The sequence below is a fragment of the Electrona antarctica genome (genome assembly GCF_951216825.1).
Source record: "Electrona antarctica genome assembly, chromosome: 23".
Taxonomy (NCBI): Eukaryota; Metazoa; Chordata; class Actinopteri; order Myctophiformes; family Myctophidae; genus Electrona; species Electrona antarctica.
The window spans coordinates 19,076,857-19,096,459 of NC_136804.1; the positions used below are offsets into that span (position 1 = coordinate 19,076,857).

Consider the following 19,603-nt stretch of genomic DNA (forward strand, 5'->3'; position numbering starts at 1 on the left):
CAGAACTCCTGCTCATTCAACACTGAAACATGAAGTCTCAACTCGTGTATTTTAGAGAGAGAGAGAGAGAGAGAGAGAGAGAGAGAGAGAGAGAGAGAGAGAGAGAGAGAGAGAGAGAGAGAGAGAGAGAGAGCACTTGTGTGTGTACTGTATGCATGGCGTACTTGTGGGTGGGACTGTGTGTGGGGGGGATCCAGGACAGGTAGGCTACATGTAGTTTAGCTCACCAGGTCAGGATTTTATGCCATGGGATAAAGTCTGTTCACCACCCCCCTATGTATACATATACATTTGGAAAAAGTACTCAATTTCTTTTAGCATTAGTTAAGTTATCATTGTCATGTGGGACCACTCAGATGGTCAACCTAAATCACAACACATAGGCTACATGTGGAAAAAGAAGGCTACTTAATTTCATTTAGTTACTTAATTACTTAAGTAAAAGTATCAATACTGCAGTACGAGTGTTATGTTATGTTGTCCATAGACTGTTATGTTATGTTGTCCATGTACATTTAAGTCTGTGTACTCAAACTTGAGATACAGTGTACTATATGTATTGTGTACTGCCTGTACTGTAGCATACTTTATAGATAAGCTACGAAAGACATCTCAGCGCCAGCAAGGTCAGCCTTGCTGCATTACTCACATTACTTTGTCTCATATCTTATTGTCACGTCATTATGATCCAGCACTATACTATATATGTTCCCTGTTTGTGTAATAAACTTTGTGAACTTTTTCTCAAGTCTCGTTATTTGTTCTCCCGGGCCCGCCGTCACAGTCGCCGTACCAAAGGAATACTTCAATTGGATTATCACACACCACCCAGCCTGCATACACTACCAGTCTGTCAGAACCAGTCAAGGGTTTCCAATTAGAAACTACAACAACGAGTATTGGCATCAAAATATACTTACCAAAAACTACCAAAATTAAAAGTACGGTACTCATGCAGAATTATCTATCTATAAATGCACCGCGTCTCATGTCTGTATGTATGTGTGTATGTCTGTAATGCACGTAACTCGAGAACCGTTCACCACACCGACTTCAAATTTGACACATGCGTTCCATTCAACACCCCCATGCTCTAGACAGCTATAGGGCCCCTGCCCAGTGAGCCAGTGTCCATATATGGGGCTGGCCTGTTCGGACATCACAACACTCCATATTTGGGCATGCCTGACATCACATCACTCCATATTTAGGCATGCCTGACACAGAACTCCATATATAGGAATAAAGGGACACAGAGAGACAGATACAGAAATCTCCATATATGGGCATAAAAGGGACACAGACAGATGGGTGGAACGGGTACTCTGACACAGGTACAACGGGTATTGCACAGCCGGGTGGGGCATGGATCTGCAACTTCCATTGTTACCGACTCGGTGCTCTATAGCCGGGCACCGGTCTAGTGTCTCAAATTTATAAAATAAAATCTTTTGAAAATAGCAGATCTACAAGCTCACAATGCGTTACTATGTGATGTGATCTTCTGGCCAAAGTTGAATTATGGCTCTTGAGTTTTTGTATCAAAATCTATAAAGTAACTAAAGTTTTCAAATGTAGTGGAGTAAAATATGTGTCTCGGAGATATTGTGAAGTAGAAGTAAAAGTAGAATTGGAAATACTCCAGTTCCAGTAAAGTCAAAGTACCTTGATTGTACAGTTGCCCAGTAGTACTGTACTTGTCTTGAGTACACTACACAAGTTACTTAATACTTTCCATCACTGTGAACTGATGGATTGGTGATTCATAGTTACAAATAAATACAGTTCACTTCAAAACCGTTAACACTGATTGATTGTAACGAAGACTCTGACTAGGACGTTGGGCTATATGACATATGACATGTTTAGTATGACAATCCCTATATTTGGGCCCGAGCCGACCTAGTGCTGATATCAGATAGATAACTGGCTTAGTCATCGTGACAAGCCTGGTCGGAGAATATCTAGAGGGTCGGCTTCAGGGAAAAGGCAGAAGTCGAAGCATCCTGGTTTAAGTTCTAACCACTGCGGGGGTCCTAACCTAAGTAATCAGCAATAGAGCCTTGAGCTATTTTATACTGATCATTGTGCTGTTGTTGTTGTTGTCCCAAAGACTAAACATATTTCCACTTGAGTTCATAGACGTTTGAGTTACATTACCCAAGTGGGCCCCGGACCCGACGTTGACAAACAGTGTGACATCATGAACCACGTGGACCACGTGGACTGGAGAGCAAAAACCTTTCCCGTCATGCTTTTCGTTATCCAACATGGCTGCGCCCTGGCATCGGCGTGTGTGTAAACATGTTTAGACTCATGGATAAATAAATACATGTTTTCATAGAACACTTTCTTTGCAAGTTGAATCTACGGTACATTTTTATCAACCCTGAAGCAACTCGTCTAAAATGAAGACCAAATCTAAGTCCTCGTATCACAAATCTGAGAACACTTACAAGGTGAATATTCAATCAATTAACATGTTATCATGGTGTTATTAAAACTCCATTATATGGGTAATGATATGATATGATATGATATAGTACTTTATTGTCAGTTTACACTGAAATTTGTCTTGCGACCCAGCAGCCAAGTATGCAGAACACATATACACACATTTGACATAACACAAAGAACAAGACAATTTACATACATAAAGACATGAAGACAAGAGCAATATCGACCGCCGCTTAGATTACCCTGTGGCTACTACAACTCCTGATTAATAATAAGGGTCTTCTACACAGTCAAATAACCCTGCACAGTTTAAGCCAAGTGGACCATTTTGTACCATCTCATAAATTAAACACCCATGTTATTAAAACTTAAACAAAGTCTGTTTTTGATACAGTGAGCTGTATAAGATATTCATCTAATCTTATCTTAATTAAATCACTATAGTTATACTGTATATTATTTACTATACAACAACTATTACATACGTTATACATACTGTTTATAGTAATGAATATATAATAATGGATAATGCTTCTTCCAGTTTCTCACTTTTGCTGAAAGACTTGCCAATGTCAACATCAATGTGATCCATCGCATTGATAGAACTGGTGCCTATGCTGAGGTATGGAGCCATTCATATATTTAGCACCTGTATTATGTCTCATGTGTGCCAATATATTTATCATTACTCTTTGATTGCCTATAGATGTTGTTAATTTAGTCTATTTCCTATCGCAGGAGGTAGAAACCTACTTCTCGGAAGCACTGACAAAATGGAAAGACCTCAACTTGACAGAACATTTTGGTATGTATGTATAAGACAAAATGCTTTCAAAGTTGTTTCTTAACGACTGCTTATGATGAACAACAATGCCTCTTCCCCCACACACACTCATTGTAACAAGCAACATTTTAGTGGCTTTAACAATGATGTCATGTGACAGATGAGTCATAAATCTGAATTTTTTATTTATTCTTTCTTGTAACCAATCTGTATCTGTCTATGTTCCCATTTAAACCATTTTACCATTTTAATTACATTATTTATGAAAATGTTTGAGAACTACCGACAAACATGGGTTTTTCAGAAAACTGTCATGATTTAGAAGACATTTGTAGAATCTGTTCTCGGGTCTTAATGGGTATTAATACAAAATAATTAGCACATCTGCAGTGGTTGGAAGTGGTCTTCTCCCTACTACAATTGAGACTCGCCGGTCATACAATATTATTGGCTTAGGAATGCGGCCAAAACAAAAATATCTCAATGAATTCAAGGCTTCATGGGGTGTGTAATTTATAGAAGATATGTCATTGTTTAGGTGAAATAATCCTTTAATTACGATATCTCAATATAAGTACAACATAGCCAAGTGGGGATGCCCTCTTTATGCTATGTTTGGTTTCTCATGTGGGAGAACCGGGTTCGAAGCCCAGGTAGGACATGCAACGCACCACAAATTACTGCTTGGAGATTACTGTGGCTGGAGTGAATCGCAAATTACATCTCAGGTGTGTCGACTCAGAGTCACAGCACACTGCCAAATATCCCCCCTGCAGTAATTGTGTAAACAAGAATTGGCTAACGTTTCTTTGTTTCCAATTCCGTAGCGAACTTCCAGAAAGAAATGTCCAACAAGTGCCAGTCATTCAACCTGCTGGTGTTCCACCAGAAGTCTGTAGTGGAGAGTCTGAAGACCCACCTGGCAGTGAAGAACAGCATGGCCTTCCAGCCTCTACTGGAGTAAGTCCTGACCTGACCAACTCTCAACCCTTGGGATAAATAATATTTCTTATTTTATCCCTTCACTGTCAAGTCCTGAGAGTATACACATAAACACACATTCATCTCTATTAGTGTACACACATTTTGTCCACTCTCAAAGTTACAAAAAGGATATATTATTTTAAATTAACACTAAGGATTTTTACTGTGTTTTTACTGTATACAGTACATGCAAGGAATTTCTCAGTGAGCTTTGTGCATTACAGTGAATAACGACAGTATTAAGAAATATATTTACACAGTAAACTCTCACCAAAGGTGTCAGTACTGTTAGACTAACAAATACATTTAGAACAGAAATAGAGTTTAAGGGAGAATAAATACTAACCAAATACACAGCAACAATTATTGGTTAGTTAATGGTTCCCCTTGTGGTTGTTCCAAAGTGTCTCCAGCTTAATGATTGGTAATTCACCCTCTCAGAGTTAAACACCAATGATTTTATAGTTTAGACATGGGTTCCCAGAAATTGTATCACATAGTCTAATGCAGAGGTTCCCAAACTGTGGTGCGTGCACCCCTTATGGTGCGCAAACGCCCTCTAGGTCTAAGGGGTGCGTGACATGAAAAAGGTAATTGCAGTTTTATGGTGTTATTTAGCAGAAACGTCAAAATCCGGCAAACCACTGTTGTAAAGAGATGTATAGCTGCATGTCTCTCAGTGCAGTGACATTCTGTGATTATTTGCCATAATCATATTAAAGAATTTATAATTTCAGCCAAATACAACGAGACTTAGTGTTGCGTGGGGGGTTCGTCAGCTAGGTCAGGAGGTAACACGGGTGCACGGCCCAAAACGTTTGGGGACCGCTGGTCTAATGTATATCAAACTCGGAGTCCTTGACATTAAAATCACTGGGATAGTTTCTGGGTGTTGTTTTTTCACCCAGTGTCAATTATCTAATGTAATCCTGGGCGCTACACTTCTTCTGCCAACCTGGGGGGGCATGAGGAGTCCAAGCTGCTTCTTTTCACCTGACGGGAGAGTTTCCCCGGCCGGACGTAGCGCGTGGAAGGAACACGTTATTCCGACCAGTTCCTTTCCCCTCCATCAGGCGCCCCGGCTGGCCAGGGGGAGGTAGTTTAGAGACCAGGATTACTGCATGTTTTTTGTGAGGGTACCTACCCTAAGGGACACGGGGAGAACATGCAAACTCCACACAGAAAGACCCTTTCGCCAACCCCGCCTTGGGTATGGGCACTGATGGCGTGGAGGAGAGAACACGTCCCCAGCGCCCACAGCGTACCCAGCGAGAATCGAACCCAGGACCTTCTAGCTGTGAGGCGACAGCACTACCGACTGTGCCCCCATCTACATTCCTCTCATCCTCCCCTCTCCTCTCCTTTTTTAGCCTGGTGGTCCAGCTGGCCCGGGACCTGCAGACTGACTTCTATCCACACTTCCCTGACTTCTTTGTCTTGATCACCTCCATCCTGGAGACACCAGACACAGAAGTGCTGGAGTGGTCCTTCACCGCACTCTCCTACCTCTACAAGTACCTGTGGAGGCTCATGGTTAAGGACATGGATAACATGTACCGGTGAGAAGCCGCACCTAGTTTCATGACAAGGAATATTTAGTTTCATCTTTAGTTTTTCATCATTGGAAGGAAAATTGGAGTAAATACATGTAAAATTATGGAAAACGGGCCATTTGCACTGTATGTGTGTGTAATATACTGTAGGTGAGATATGCATGTGTTGTTCTTCTCTGTGTAGTTTGTACAGCACGCTGTTGGCCCACAAGAAGGACCACATTCGCAAGTTTGCAGCAGAGAGTTTCTCCTTTTTGATGAGAAAGGTGGGTGCATAATCATATCATACATCATCTTACTTGTATTTGTGGTGCCCCCTATGGGTCTAAGTGAAATGACTTTGGGTGCTGTGTTGTTTAGAGTTCCCTCAATATGTAAATACGGGTGATTGGACGATACATTTATGTTTTTGGCAATTTTTGTAAAATAGGCCCTAATTTGTAAATTGTTGCCAATCGGTATGGAATATAACAAATCGGTATGATACACGTGACGTGACTCCAGAGATGATATGTAGTGAGTTGTGGACAAGTAGTACTAGTAGTGAAAATGCTAAATTGCGGACTCCATTGTATGTATTTAAGAGTTTAAATTGGGCTTATAGCCCCACCATGAGGCCGATTTGAACAGGGTTCTACTAATGTTTGATCCGTTTAATCCCCCAGGTTGCTGATTTTGATGGCCTGCTGAATGTGGTGTTCTCAGACCTGGAGGAGCACCCTGAGAAGGCTGATGGTGCAGGTCAGCTGCTGTTTGAGATGTGCAAAGGAGTCTGCCACATGTTCCACTCATGTGCCACCACTGTGAGTATAGGAATAACTTCCAGAAAAAAGCTACACAAACATTTTGCCATAATAGTTATCTTAATTAATCCGCTTGATATCGGCTTGTCTCTGTTAACTCTCCGATCTCTGCGACTGTCTGTCCGTCTCTTCCACCGTCTCCTTCAGGCGTTTCCTGTGGCCCTACGGAAGCTGGGTCCTGCTACCTGTCCGGGGGTCTCTCTACCCTGGGACGCTGTCAGGGACGCCCTGGATCAAATGGCCCAGGCTGCCACCCAGCATGTGTACGGAGAAAACTTCCTAGTGTTGTGGGAGTCTCTACAGGTAATGCTATATGCACAGAGTAGGACCAGACCAGACCAGACCAGACCTAGTGTTGTGGGAGTCTCTACAGGTAATGCTAGATGCACAGAGTAGGACCAGACCAGAGTAACACCCAGTTGGACTGTGAGGGATACATTTAGAGAGAATTAATGAATTATACGTCTTGAAAGTGTAAGGTGCTTCTAGGATCATGAGTTTGGTTATTTCACCAACATCTCAAGCCGTATCCACTGTACACTGGCCACAATATAATAAACGTTTTTCTTCTTGATATAATGAGGGCTGATGGTTTTGTGTCTTCCCTGCCTTCAGGCCAGTGTGGCAGAGGTCCTGGGTGTCTTAAGGACACAAGGAGATGACGAGACCCAGGCAGCAGAGCAGCTGGAGAGGTTGCTGTTCATTTTCCACACCCTGGTGTCCCACAAGGGTGGGGGAAAGATCACCAAGCCTGAGTCTGTGTGCCAGGTAAGGTTAGGGGGGAGGGCTCATGGACAATTTTCTCATAGTAGCAGATATAGAAGGTTTATTTGTCACACTCTTACACAAGTATGTGCAGTGAACAGACTGCTAAAATATACATATAAAAATAAGGTATAATGGGAGTAAAAATCATAGCAGTAATAAAAGTGAAAACGTGTGTAAGTATCAGCTTCATTTTTCTAGTGTTCCAGTACCAGTTAATTTATTTTGTTTCGTCACTTCCAATTTTACCTGTATATCCTGATTCCTGCATCCTGTATAAGCTTTGTCTCCTGATTGGAGGAAACATGACAATGTATTTTCTGTTTATTAAAGAACTGGAGAGACGGGAGACCCATATTACCGAACAAGCACTCTATGGCAACGATTACTAGAATTTAGAGCTAATTGACACTTATATAAAAATAATCTTTTGACAGCAATAGCCGACAAGCTCACAAGGTGTGACTTGTAGATTGTCTATTTTCAGCATGCAACACTGGCGTGCGACTAAGCATAAATTAAGCATACGACATACGTTCTCTGTGCTTTGTGTTCTCCTGCCTGCAGATGGTGTTACAGGTGATCCTCAGTCCAGGTCTCTCAAGCTCCTGCTCACGTCTGCTCCTCCAGAGCATCTCCTCTCTGCTCCTGGGGGAGATGATCCACCTGTCCCCAGCACTCGTCCAGGAGATTGTCCAGCAGGTTTGTGTTTGACAGTGTGTCTGTCTGTCTCAGAATAAATGTGTGGGTGTGTGTGTTAAAGAACTGGAACCAACCTGTGTAACCAGGACATTGAATTGCTATGTCTAAGTATGCGACCCTTTTATTTACCGCGCGAATTCGGTAACATTGTGTTGTGTGCTGTTTACATTGCACCTAGCGCAAATGCTGCAAGGGCAGCCACCGCTGTAGCTGACTGTGTTCACAGGCAATTGAAACGCACCCCCGAAGCACCGTGTTTTGTCTTGGGTGACGTAAACCATTGCAAACTTGAATCTGTGCTACCGGGGTTTCAGCAGTATGTTGATTGCAAGACAAGAGGGAACAACATCTTAGACAAATGCTATGGCAATATTAAGAACGCCTATATAGCCAAGGCTAAACCTCCTTTGGCCAATGCAGATCACAATGTTGTTCATTTAATTCCCACATATAAGTCACTGCTTAAGAGCAGTAAACCACAGGTTAAAACCATTTATGTGTGGGACAATGATGGCATCGAAACATTGAAGGGATGCTTTTGTTGCACTGACTGGAGCCTCTTCCATAGCCTAGACCTGGAGGAGGCTACAGATACTATGACCGAGTACATCAAATTCTGTAAAGACAATGTGTTGACTAAAAAGACCATAACGATGTACCCCAATAACAAACCCTTCATCTCAAGGGAAATCAAAGAATGCATAGTTAAGAAACAAAGGGCATTCAAGAGTGGGGATTTGTTAACTATGAAGAATATTCAGAAGGAGATTAACAATAAAATAAGGGAGGCTAAACGGAAGGAGAAGGAGAAGTTTGAGGCCTACTGCTCCTCTTCTAATTCCAAAAAATGTGGGAATCTATGAAGGCCATGACTAACATGGCTCCAGCTAAGAAGGGCCTTTGTGTGTCAAATGAAAAGGAAAAGGCCAACGAACTAAACAACTTTTATGCAAGGTTTGAAACAGCTGACTTCTTGTATGAACAATATGCTGCCCTAGAGTCTGTACCCATGCACAGTGATCTGGGAATTACTGTGGATCAACGTGAAGTCCAGAGGATGTTTTCCCACACATGTCCCCGAAAGGCTTCAGGTCCAGACGGGATATGTGGCCGGCTGCTGCATTCATGCAGTCAGGAGTTAGCGGAGGCTTGGTGTCCCATCTACCAAATATCACTGGACTCATGTACTGTTCCGTCCACCTGGAAAGACTCCATTATAATTCCTGTTCCCAAAAAGGCAGGCTGCAAGGAAAATAATGACTATCGCCCAGTCGCTTTGACTTCAGTAGTCATGAAATGTTTTGAGAAAATCATTATCAGTCTGCTGAAGGCAGCGGTAGGCTGCTCATTGGATGATTTTCAGTTTGCTTATAGGAGTAACAGAGGTATAGAGGACGCAGTCTTGACCTTGGACTATTTTCTTTTGAAACACTTGGACAATAACAAAGCCTATGCACGCCTTCTTCTTGTAGATTTCAGCTCAGCATTCAATACAATACAGCCACATCTCTTAATTAAGCGGTTGAGGGACATCCATCCTCTTATTATTAGATGGTACCATTCATTCTTAACTAAACGTACACAAAGGGTCAGTGTGAATGGCACTATGTCAGAGCGCAGAACCCTGAGTACTGGAGCACCCCAGGGCTGCGTGAGCTCACCTGTCCTTTTTACTCTGTATACAAATGAGTGTAGAAGTGGCAACCCGAACAATTACATCATTAAATTCTCGGATGACACTGCCATCTTGGCCCTTCTGGATAAGGATAGGGATGTAGCCGACTACTTTTTAGAGGTACAGAACTTTGTAAAGTGGTGTGATGACAACCACCTTATTCTTAACGTTAAGAAGACACAGGAGATGGTGTTTGACCCCAAGAGTATTGGTGATCACAGGCCTGTGGTCATCCATGACTCGACCATCTCACAGGTTACCTCATATAAATACTTGGGGATCTGTATTGACAACTCACTAACTTGGAATACACATGTTGACAGTCTCTGTAGTAAACTACAGCAAAGACTGCACTTCCTTCAGCGTCTCAGGGTTCATGGTGTTGACCAAAGATTTATGTTAGTGTTCTATCGAGCAGTCTTGGAAAGCCTGGTCAGGTTTGGCAATTGGCATCACAGTTTGGTTCGGTAATCTCTCAGTGCAACTGAGGTCCAAATTGTTCAGATTGGTGCAGACTGCAGGGAAGATCATAGGGGTAAGACAACTCCCCTCTCTGCAGTCTATTTATGAGCAGGCTACATTAAAACAGGCTCAAAAAATCGTCAATGATGTAACTGTTACCCATGTTTTAAATGGCGAGTTTGTACTTCTGCCCTCTGGGAGAAGATACAAAGAACCAAAGTGGAAGTACATCAGATTTAAAAAATCGTTTGTACCAGCATCAACTAAGATGTTGAACGAGGCTCTGAAACAGCGGTAACTGTGTGAGGTTAGATTATCCACATCATGTGTGCAATTGTGTAATGTTGTGTCTTCCTCTGTAATGTATTTTTGTTTGTCATTGATGTTTTATGTGTGGCTGTAGCTGGGGTGAAAGCCCAAGACAAATTTCCCTTGTGGACAATAAAGTTTACCTTGACCTTGACCTTGTGTGTGCTGCTGCATATTATCATTGAGGTATTTTCACTACTGTATGATGAAGTCCCTGAAAAGTTGAATTATAAAGATACAAGGTTTCTGCCCGACAGCACGTTTATGCGTAGGCATGTTTAATGTATATGCATTTCCCCGTCTCTGCTCTGGCCACCAGGTGTTTGCCAGCAGAATAGAGCAGGAGCTTCTCCTAGAGTTCACCAAGGAGATGTTCTCAATGAACCAATTCGAACAGGTTCGATATCTCTACATGATCTCCCAGTCTTTGGGACAGTACTTGATGCTCTGACACATACATTACTTGGATGCTTGGATTACTTCATGTCACTTGTTTTTCTTTTCCTTTTTTTGCCTGTTAAGCAAAACAATAAAACATCACTACCTGCTGATTTTTTTTTGTATGTGACACTAAAACACCTTGAACTCACTACTCTCTTTTTGTTCCCGTCACTCTCCATAATGTCCCCGTCCTTCTCTTCATCCTCTTCCTCAGCTCTTCCTCCCCAGCCTGTTGAGATGCACGGCGGGATTGGTTGGCAGCAGCGACCCCGTGTCTCGTCACTGCGGCCTGGAGGTGTTGGTCAGTCTGATTTTCGCAAAGGCCCCTCCCCCCACAGCCGGCTCCATGGCCTTCGAGACCTACCCCCTCCTCTTCACCACACCGCATGCAGGGTGAGATACCGACCACATCTGGGAAGGTTTCAGCCTGTTCCGAGCTCCATTGACTTCCATTGTAAAATGAGTTTATATGTCCCAAAATATTAAATATTAAATATAAAATGCCTGGAGGTATATTGTTTGCCTACTGGTAGTGTGCACAACACAAGGAATGTCGTGATGATCGGTAGAGTGGTCTGCAAGATTTGCTCCAGACACAGGCAGACAGACCCTCTTATAGACACGTAGTCTGCTATATAGCCACACCGTAAAAAGTACAATTCACAATTATTATTAAAATTGCAATTTAGGCTTTTTTGCAGACACGTTATCCAGAGTGACTGACCGTAACCCTGGTGCCATGAACTCTATTCAACCAACAGGATAAATCGTTGTATAACTTGAGTGCTAATAAAATTAGTGCCATAACATTTGTAGCAAGTAAATATCATAATAGCATAAATTAATACTGTAAGTAGTAGCAGATGGGGTGGGGTCTGAGTCTGAAGACGTGAGATTAGATGTGGTGTACCTCTCTGATTCTTAATATGTTTCTCCCATGCAGCATTGAGGCTGGCCAGAGCGGCGCTGCAGACCCAGAGACGGAGGCCAGCTCGGTACCAGAGCAGGTGTTGTCCATGCTCAGCCTGCCCCAGGAGGACCAGCCTCTTACTGACCTGTCCCTGCCATGGACAGCTCTGGTCCTTCTGCCACACCTCAGGTACACTGGCATCACCAACAGGCACTCATTCACTCACTCACTCAAAAATGTGAAGTTTCTGTCCTAAATGTGTGGTGATTTAGTTGTATTATTATTTATTTTTTACATTTTAGACCACTAGCTTCCAGTAGTGTGGTTCCTGCTGTGACAGCCCTCCTCAGTCACCTCATATGTGAGGTTGAGACGGAGAAGCTGGGAAAAGGTTTGTGCTTTTTTCCTATTTTGTTTCTCCCTTCTTCTGTACAACGCAAACCGAAAAAAGAAATGTTACCACAATACTTGAGTCAAACTTGTGTAAGGGGATCATATGATCCCCATGGCCCATACACAGTTGTTTACCACTTGCGTGTCGAGTTTGAAAACGGTAACAAATCGAAACCCAGGCTGTTCATGATAATGAATGCACTTTAAATGTATTGTTCAGTTACCGTTACAACACTATGTCCCCTCCACCCACCACACCTCTGGTTCTGACGCATGTCGGTTCCGAGGACCCCAGGGGTCCTTGCGGGGGTTTCAGGGGTCCCCTTGCTAATTTGGGCTAAATTAACACTGAGGAAAAATCTCAGAGAGCTAAAAATGTTATCCTGATGCATCAAACGGGAGTTCTTTGAAATTCAAAAGGTTAAGAATTATTGCTCCGGGCGCCTGCTGGCCAATTGGTCCAGGCGCATGCCACATATAGGCTTTGGCCTGACAGTGCGTTGCGTGTTCGAGTCCCGTTCATGACGACCTTTGCTGCGTGTCTCTCCCATAGAGTATATAAAAGGATAGAGACTGAACTGGCGCGAAGCTCCGCCCCCCCCAGCTATTCATGTCAGTGGAAGTTGCTCAGTGGCGTTTTGAAGCACCCGGAAGACTGCCGGAAGTACCGTGTCAGAACGTCTACTTCCGCATTTGACCACCAAATTTTGGTGGTCAAATGCGGAAGTGCAACCGAGCGCTCAATGTTAAAGCCCAGCTGCACGGGGTTTCCCGGTCATGAATCCACGGGTCCGCCTGTAGTCCCTCCTCCTACCACTAGGGAGGAGAGCTTCAACGTTGAATAGCCTCACTGGCCCCTTGGTCTCTCCCCTTCTCTCCCTCCCTCTTTCCTGTCTATCTTCACTTGATACTATCAATAAAGGCAGAAAAGCCAAAAATAAATCTTAAAAATAAAAAGAATTATTGCTCCACACTAATCAACTGTCATTTTCCGCCACCTCCCTGACCTCGTCCCCTCAGCTGGTCTGTTCGTGGCCAGACAGGCCCTCAGCTGTCTTCTCAACCTAGATGGGTCTGCTGAGCTCCTGTCACTGGTCCCAGTAGACAAGGTCATTTCACTCCTAAAGTAAGTACTCAACTTTCTGTGTCTTTTGTGTGTACTGGGTGTTTTAATGCAACCTTAGCAATGTTGGAGGGATGAAAGCCGTTAACATTAGCTACATTAAGATTGTTATTATATCATGTTAGATGGTATCCTGGTATCCTAGATTAATTGTTTTTCTTTGCACTCTGTGTCAATTTACCTGTGTGTTGACTGGAGTTCAAGCCATTTGAACTCCAGTGATCATTTATTTTTCAACTATTTTTCTAAATCAACTTTATATTGTTTGAAATGTAAACATACTGTATGACCATCATGTGAATGTTTGCGTTGACGTCTCTTACAGGACGTTTCCCGCAGACCTGTCGGCTCTGTTGCTAGCTGACCTCTATTACACCCGCCTCTCTGTCAGCGGAGTCCAACAGCACCTCTCCCACAATGCACTGCTGGAGCTATACCAGATCCTGCGCTCCAACATTTCCTCCAACATCTCCAAGGCAAGAACTTGCAGTATGATGAAATAGTAGTAGTACAGTAACAGTATGATGCGCCTTGACGTTATGAAAGTTACGAGGGGATATTTGTCTCTGGTTATTTCACCAGTTGAGACTCATGTGAACTTAAACTATTATCCCCCTATATACTTAGGGCTTCTTACACCCAATCTCCCAGCCGAAAATAGCTGATCTACAAGCACACATGTTTCATTGCGACGTACATCAGCTGTTGCCCCATAATAGGAACGATTATATTCCAAGTGGTTAACTTCAACTTTAATGTCAAATTAAGTTTACAAGTGTGAAGGAGGGAGTGAAGGCCTGGGCCGTGGCTCAGTGGTCCAGGCGCCTTGGCTGGTGAATCAGTCTGGCAGTGTGCCGCGGGTTCCACTCCCGATCCCGACGGCCTTTGCTGCATGTCTTCCCCCCATCTCTCTCCCCATTTCCTGTCAGCCTACTGTCTGTCCCTCCATAAAAAAAAACATAAAAAAAGGAGGGAGTGAAATTGTTTATACAACCTCCCTTGTTTGGTAGTTTCAAAAATGGTCATAAAAATAGGGAATACGGCAAGACTGAGACAAAGGATAACAAGACACAATGTTAAATATACGCACATATGGTGCATGATCAAGAAGTAGAGAGAACATTTAGCAGGAAATGTCAGGCATGTAAAAGTTTGTCCATGTATTTGTTCTTTTCCCAGATCCGTCTGCTCACTCTGAGGATCCTGAGTCACTTTGAAGCTGACCTTCCTGCACAGGCTGAGGTAGAACTCAGTAAATGAAGAACATGTCTGTCAAATATTATACTTGTACATTGGAGGGCCTGACTTATGCTTCATTTATACAACATTGTATGTCTCTCGCAGAAAATAGCAGATCTGCAATTTCACATTGTGTCGTGATGCATTGAAATTAACTTAATTGTACTGTATACACATACACAATATACTTTAATATGTATACGGTTGTGTCATGTGTGTGTGTGCATCCAGAGTGAGGAGCGCATGGAGGTTCTGCCAGTGTTTTCAGTGTGTCTGCAGGCTGAGCTGGTGCCAGCCACGATACATGATTATAAAGAGAAGCTGCTTTACCTCCGGAAGCTGAGACACGACCTAGCTCAACCCTGTCTGCCCCAGGGGCCTCATGGGGCCTTCCAACAGGTACACACTCCAATCCTCAGTGTTCATTTTTGGACTTAGGACATCTAACGTCAATTTTGGTTCCTAACTATCAATCGTTTGATTGATTGATTGATTGTTTTTTTCTCCTTTCCAGGTGCCTCTCCGTTATCTCATAGCAATGCTGTTCATCAACTTTAAGCCATTGTGGGGCCCAATCATTGAATTATTAGTGTAAGTGTATTTTACATTATAATGTTGTCCTAACAGATATATTTTAAAGGGACACGTTTAATTTAAGGGGACGCAGTGTTTTTCTTCACCAGGCAAGAATTGCGTAGTCCACATTGTTAGCATTTAACAGACAAAAGTTACAACATGTCAAGATGTCCTTTTAATAGACATAGAACTAATTAATACAACTACTGTAATACTTCTGTATCTCCGTCCAGGAGCCATGCCAGAGGGATGGACAACAAGGACTTCTGGATGGTTTATCATGAACACCTGGAAATGGTAGCAGAGCTGGCTGGTAAGGAAAGGCTGATAGGACGCTGGTATAGTTGGTGGAACATGTTAGGATGATTTGCATAATGAGCTGGAAACTTTATTTATTTCCTTATAGATCCACTTGTAGAATAGGGCCTGCTAATGATGGTTTGCTACCTGTCAAGGTTACTGTCTATAAGTCAAATTAATATTTGACCTGTCAAGTTGATTGTGGCTTTATTGTTCAATATTACAACTGGGATCATACGCCTATGGGTTATCTTCCCAACAAATCAGTACTTCGTCTTTTAAATGTAATTAGCATTGTTTAGCTATCACTTTGAGGACAAAACACATACTATTATAAAGAAAAATTTTGGAATGAAACGCCCATGTGAGAAAACGTTCTGCATTATCACAACACATACTGTAAATTGATCCTTTAAAGACCCACGCTATTTTGAGCCTAGTTGTGTGATGCCAGATGATCGGAAATCTCTGCCGACTGAATGTCTCTGTTGTTTCCACCCACACCCAGTTGTAACAACGAAAGCAGGGAGATCTCTCAATAACTGATGCGTTTAGAGACTGACCAGTGAGTCTATGTAGCATCCATTTTTTGGACAAATGTCCCCTCTTGTGTACAGAAAAGGAATTGAGGGAATATGAAGATGACGATGACAACGCGGGGACGTCAGACCTGTGCAGTGAGCCTGGCTGCGACGTCATCGAGAGCGGGGAGGTGGGCGTGCTCTTCCTGGAGTGCCTGAAGCTGACCTGTGACCCCAGCGAGAGGACCGACTTCACCAACTTCCGGGACCAGCTGTGGAACGCCATGGCCCAGGTCCCCGACAGGGTGGAACCTCGGAGCAGGGAGCTCAGCCCCCTGATGCTCAGGTTCATCAGGTCAGAGAAACCCATTTCTAGCCCGATTTATACTTTGTCTCATGACGGGGGCACTGCATGCTCTCTATGAGCTCTTTTTTCCATCTCTTTGCCAAATATAGCAGATCTACATGGTGTGCTTGTAGTTCGGCTATGTACAGGAATATAAACTAGGAAAATGGAAGAGTATTTACAGGTCCCAGGAGGAGGGCAAATGATTTTTCTACTTTAACCCAGTTGCGGACTAACCACACAGGGGCTAAGTGTCGGCTCCTGGGGAGCCTGCTGGCTCGATTGCATTCGAGTGATATGTAACTTACTGGTATTTATCGGTTGATTTTCATACGAATCCGTTGGTCTTGCTCAGGGACATGTAGAGTCTGGGAATCAGATGGTCTACCCACTCGGTTATAACCTCCCCTAAATGAAGCATTATTCTAACACACAGACGTTCTGTAACTGGGCTCACTATAACAATGTTAATGTCTTCTGAATAAAAGGTAATTTAGTTTTAGTCACCTGAAATGTTTTAGTCTAGTTTTAGTCTACGTGGGTCAAGATGCTCTACAAGCTAACACTATGTTGCGCTTAGATGCGTTGTAAGCTTGTAGATCTGCTAATCTCAGAGCTGCGCAACCCGAGCAACATAAAATATCTTGTCTTTTAGTTCTACTGGGTCTCTTCTCTACTAGTCCCTCCATGACAGTTTAGTCTAGTTTTTATTTGTTGACGAAATATTTAGTGTCTTAGTTTTGGTCATCTTAGCTTTGTTTTTGTTTAGTTCCTGTCAGTGAAGAAAGGTCATCGACTAACATTTTTCGTCATAGTTTCAGTTGACGAAATGAACACTGCACTAATGAGTTAACCTCCCTGCTGTGCTCCACAGGAACGAGTTCTTCCCAGCTGACCTACTGGTGGCGCCCACTCAGAACCTGAGGAAGAGGAGCGCTGTCACCGAGGAGTCTGCCATGGAGGAGGGGGAGGAGGAGGAGCAGGAGGAAGACGAAGAAGAGCCGGAGGACAATGGGAGACAGCAGAGGAAGAGGCCTCCTAGGAGAGCCGCCGCCAAGTAAGACAATCAGGACAATGGTTTTGTAATGTGTCTTACTCTCTTTCTACTAATTCTATATTATGGTAATTACTTACTGCCATTTAAACTAAAGGACCATACTGGTGATCTGACTTGTTTAGCCCACTTACTACAACTCCTGTACTCTCTACATTACTGGCAACCATGTGGTATACACACATCTATATTAATGCCCACACACACACACACACACACACACACACACACACACACACACACACACACAGAGACACAGACATACACACTGGCTCAGTGGCTGCAGATGTGTCATTTAGCGCATTCAATTCGGGAAAGCTTGTCATTTTAGAGAATTGCATAAACTAAAATGACAAAATGATATTGCTCTAAACTAGAGATGTAAAAACCAATAGAAATGGTTAGAAGCGTCTCAGTTAAAACTATACTCTCATTGTTGTAGCTCTTCTTCATATGTGTGCCATTTGTCATGCCTTTCAATGTTTCTTCTTGACAATGCTTGAAATACTACAAAGTGTTGCTTGTGTGAAGATGGTTCTGAAGTGTCTACTGTACATGTGTTTCTTACTCCCATAGACAACTAATGGCCCATCTAAAGTTGTTCTCCAAATTCACCAACCCTGGTTCTCTCTACCTGTCGGACAGTCTCAATGAGCTGTATAATCAGGTAATGCACAGTTGTCTATTACTAATACATGCACCCAGGATGTAGAAGACATTTATAGAATCGTTCCCAGGTCAAAATGGGTTAAATGAAGACATTGTTTCCACTACAGTTATGTTCATGAAACATCTGAACATTAATGCTGTGATTGCTAATATGCCTCTGATGTATCTCTGTCTTGTTTTTTGTTGTTGTTTTTTTTGCAGTTGTTGTGTCACCAGGACCAGCAGATTCAGAAGGCAGCCCTAGAATGCATCATCACTTACAAGGACGACAGCATCATTCCATACAAGTAAGACAACAAAACGACTTTTGAAATAACCATTGTTACATTTGTACGCTCTCAGAGTTATGGTGGTCCTTAAGAGTTTGAGAACCAGCGGTATTGTAATTGTATAGCAGCCGTTAAGTCCGCCATACCAGCTCTGAGAGCTTCCGGTTCCGGAAAAGGTTCCAAATGTGATGGAACCGATTCCGGTTCCTCAGTGTTGGATCCGTTTCCTACGGTTCTTCTGATGCCGATCTCAACCCCTAGTCTCTCTCTCTCTCTCTCTCTCTCTCTCTCTCTCTCCTCCTCTCCCTCCCTCAAAGGAGGTCTTTGTGATGGTCTTTGATAGGGATCAGGGTTCTCGTCTGCGGGGCCCCTTGGGTAACGGAGATCTCCGCCGCTCACAGGAATGTTAACATGCCCGACCACTGAATCTGAACTGAATACAGTATATCCTCCTCCTCCTCTGTTCCGCTATTAAGCTATCCGTTTACCGCACCATGGCCCGTCCGCGGATGGATCCGTCGTTAGGGGCAGTTTCACCTTACGAGCAATGTCTGTGCCTCTTTGTGCTGCCACAAAGGATGAAGTTATCACACTGACCCAGTTTCTGGACAGAGACTAGCACGCTGTGATGACTCTGTCATCTGTTGGATTATACTGCTGCTATAATGTCTAGATGGACCTTTAGAGGTTCATACTACACACACAGTAAAGTCCTCATGTAACCAAGTATACTCTTATGGGTACACTTGGTTCCATTTGTACACTTTTAACGTTTTATTCATTCTTTCATTATTTTACTGTGTAGTCCAGTGTGACATTGTTTTTTATCTTTATGTTTAATCAGTATTATATAGTGTAAAGTATAGATATCCAATGTATATACCCCGGCCTATATAATTTCCCTATCTAAAAAACAACTGAATTATTGTTTTGTTTACCTTTGCAAGCTGATGGCATTATTGTGCTTCTGTTTTTGTTGGTTATGGTACTTTTTATCCCTGAAGAAATTAATTCTTGAACTTTGAACTTGGCTTATAGATGTGATGGAGAAATGGCATTCCATATGCTGTGCAACAGGGGTCTTGTAAAAGTGCGACCTCTAGTGGCTGAATGGTATCTGTCTACTTATAGCGTCATCAGACTCCCCTGTTCTCCCATGTTTCCAACACTTGCTGGAAAATGGCTCTTGAAGGCCCATACCATTACAGTTAACACCGAGGCAGAGATCGGTGTGTTGGTCTATTGAGTGAGTGTGTGTTTGTGTGTGT

The 19,603-nt window shown here is 43.0% G+C and overlaps 1 protein-coding gene across 1 annotated transcript in view; it reads left to right on the forward strand.

The window, feature by feature from the left end:
- The first annotated feature begins 2,272 nt into the window (after positions 1-2,272).
- utp20 (UTP20 small subunit processome component) overlaps positions 2,273-19,603 on the forward strand; it is a 41,908-nt gene continuing 24,577 nt past the window's right edge. Inside the window, exons 1-24 of the mRNA XM_079494627.1 lie at positions 2,273-2,459; positions 2,999-3,079; positions 3,196-3,262; positions 4,069-4,201; positions 5,596-5,784; positions 5,963-6,044; positions 6,444-6,581; positions 6,729-6,884; positions 7,197-7,349; positions 7,914-8,048; positions 10,814-10,891; positions 11,150-11,328; positions 11,879-12,034; positions 12,148-12,236; positions 13,259-13,364; positions 13,687-13,837; positions 14,541-14,603; positions 14,832-14,999; positions 15,115-15,191; positions 15,410-15,489; positions 16,094-16,352; positions 17,218-17,400; positions 17,974-18,064; positions 18,268-18,353. Of these exons, the coding sequence (XP_079350753.1) occupies positions 2,409-2,459; positions 2,999-3,079; positions 3,196-3,262; positions 4,069-4,201; positions 5,596-5,784; positions 5,963-6,044; positions 6,444-6,581; positions 6,729-6,884; positions 7,197-7,349; positions 7,914-8,048; positions 10,814-10,891; positions 11,150-11,328; positions 11,879-12,034; positions 12,148-12,236; positions 13,259-13,364; positions 13,687-13,837; positions 14,541-14,603; positions 14,832-14,999; positions 15,115-15,191; positions 15,410-15,489; positions 16,094-16,352; positions 17,218-17,400; positions 17,974-18,064; positions 18,268-18,353 (2,951 nt within the window). The 5' untranslated portion in view covers positions 2,273-2,408. The remainder of the gene's footprint in view (positions 2,460-2,998; positions 3,080-3,195; positions 3,263-4,068; positions 4,202-5,595; positions 5,785-5,962; positions 6,045-6,443; positions 6,582-6,728; positions 6,885-7,196; positions 7,350-7,913; positions 8,049-10,813; positions 10,892-11,149; positions 11,329-11,878; positions 12,035-12,147; positions 12,237-13,258; positions 13,365-13,686; positions 13,838-14,540; positions 14,604-14,831; positions 15,000-15,114; positions 15,192-15,409; positions 15,490-16,093; positions 16,353-17,217; positions 17,401-17,973; positions 18,065-18,267; positions 18,354-19,603) is intronic.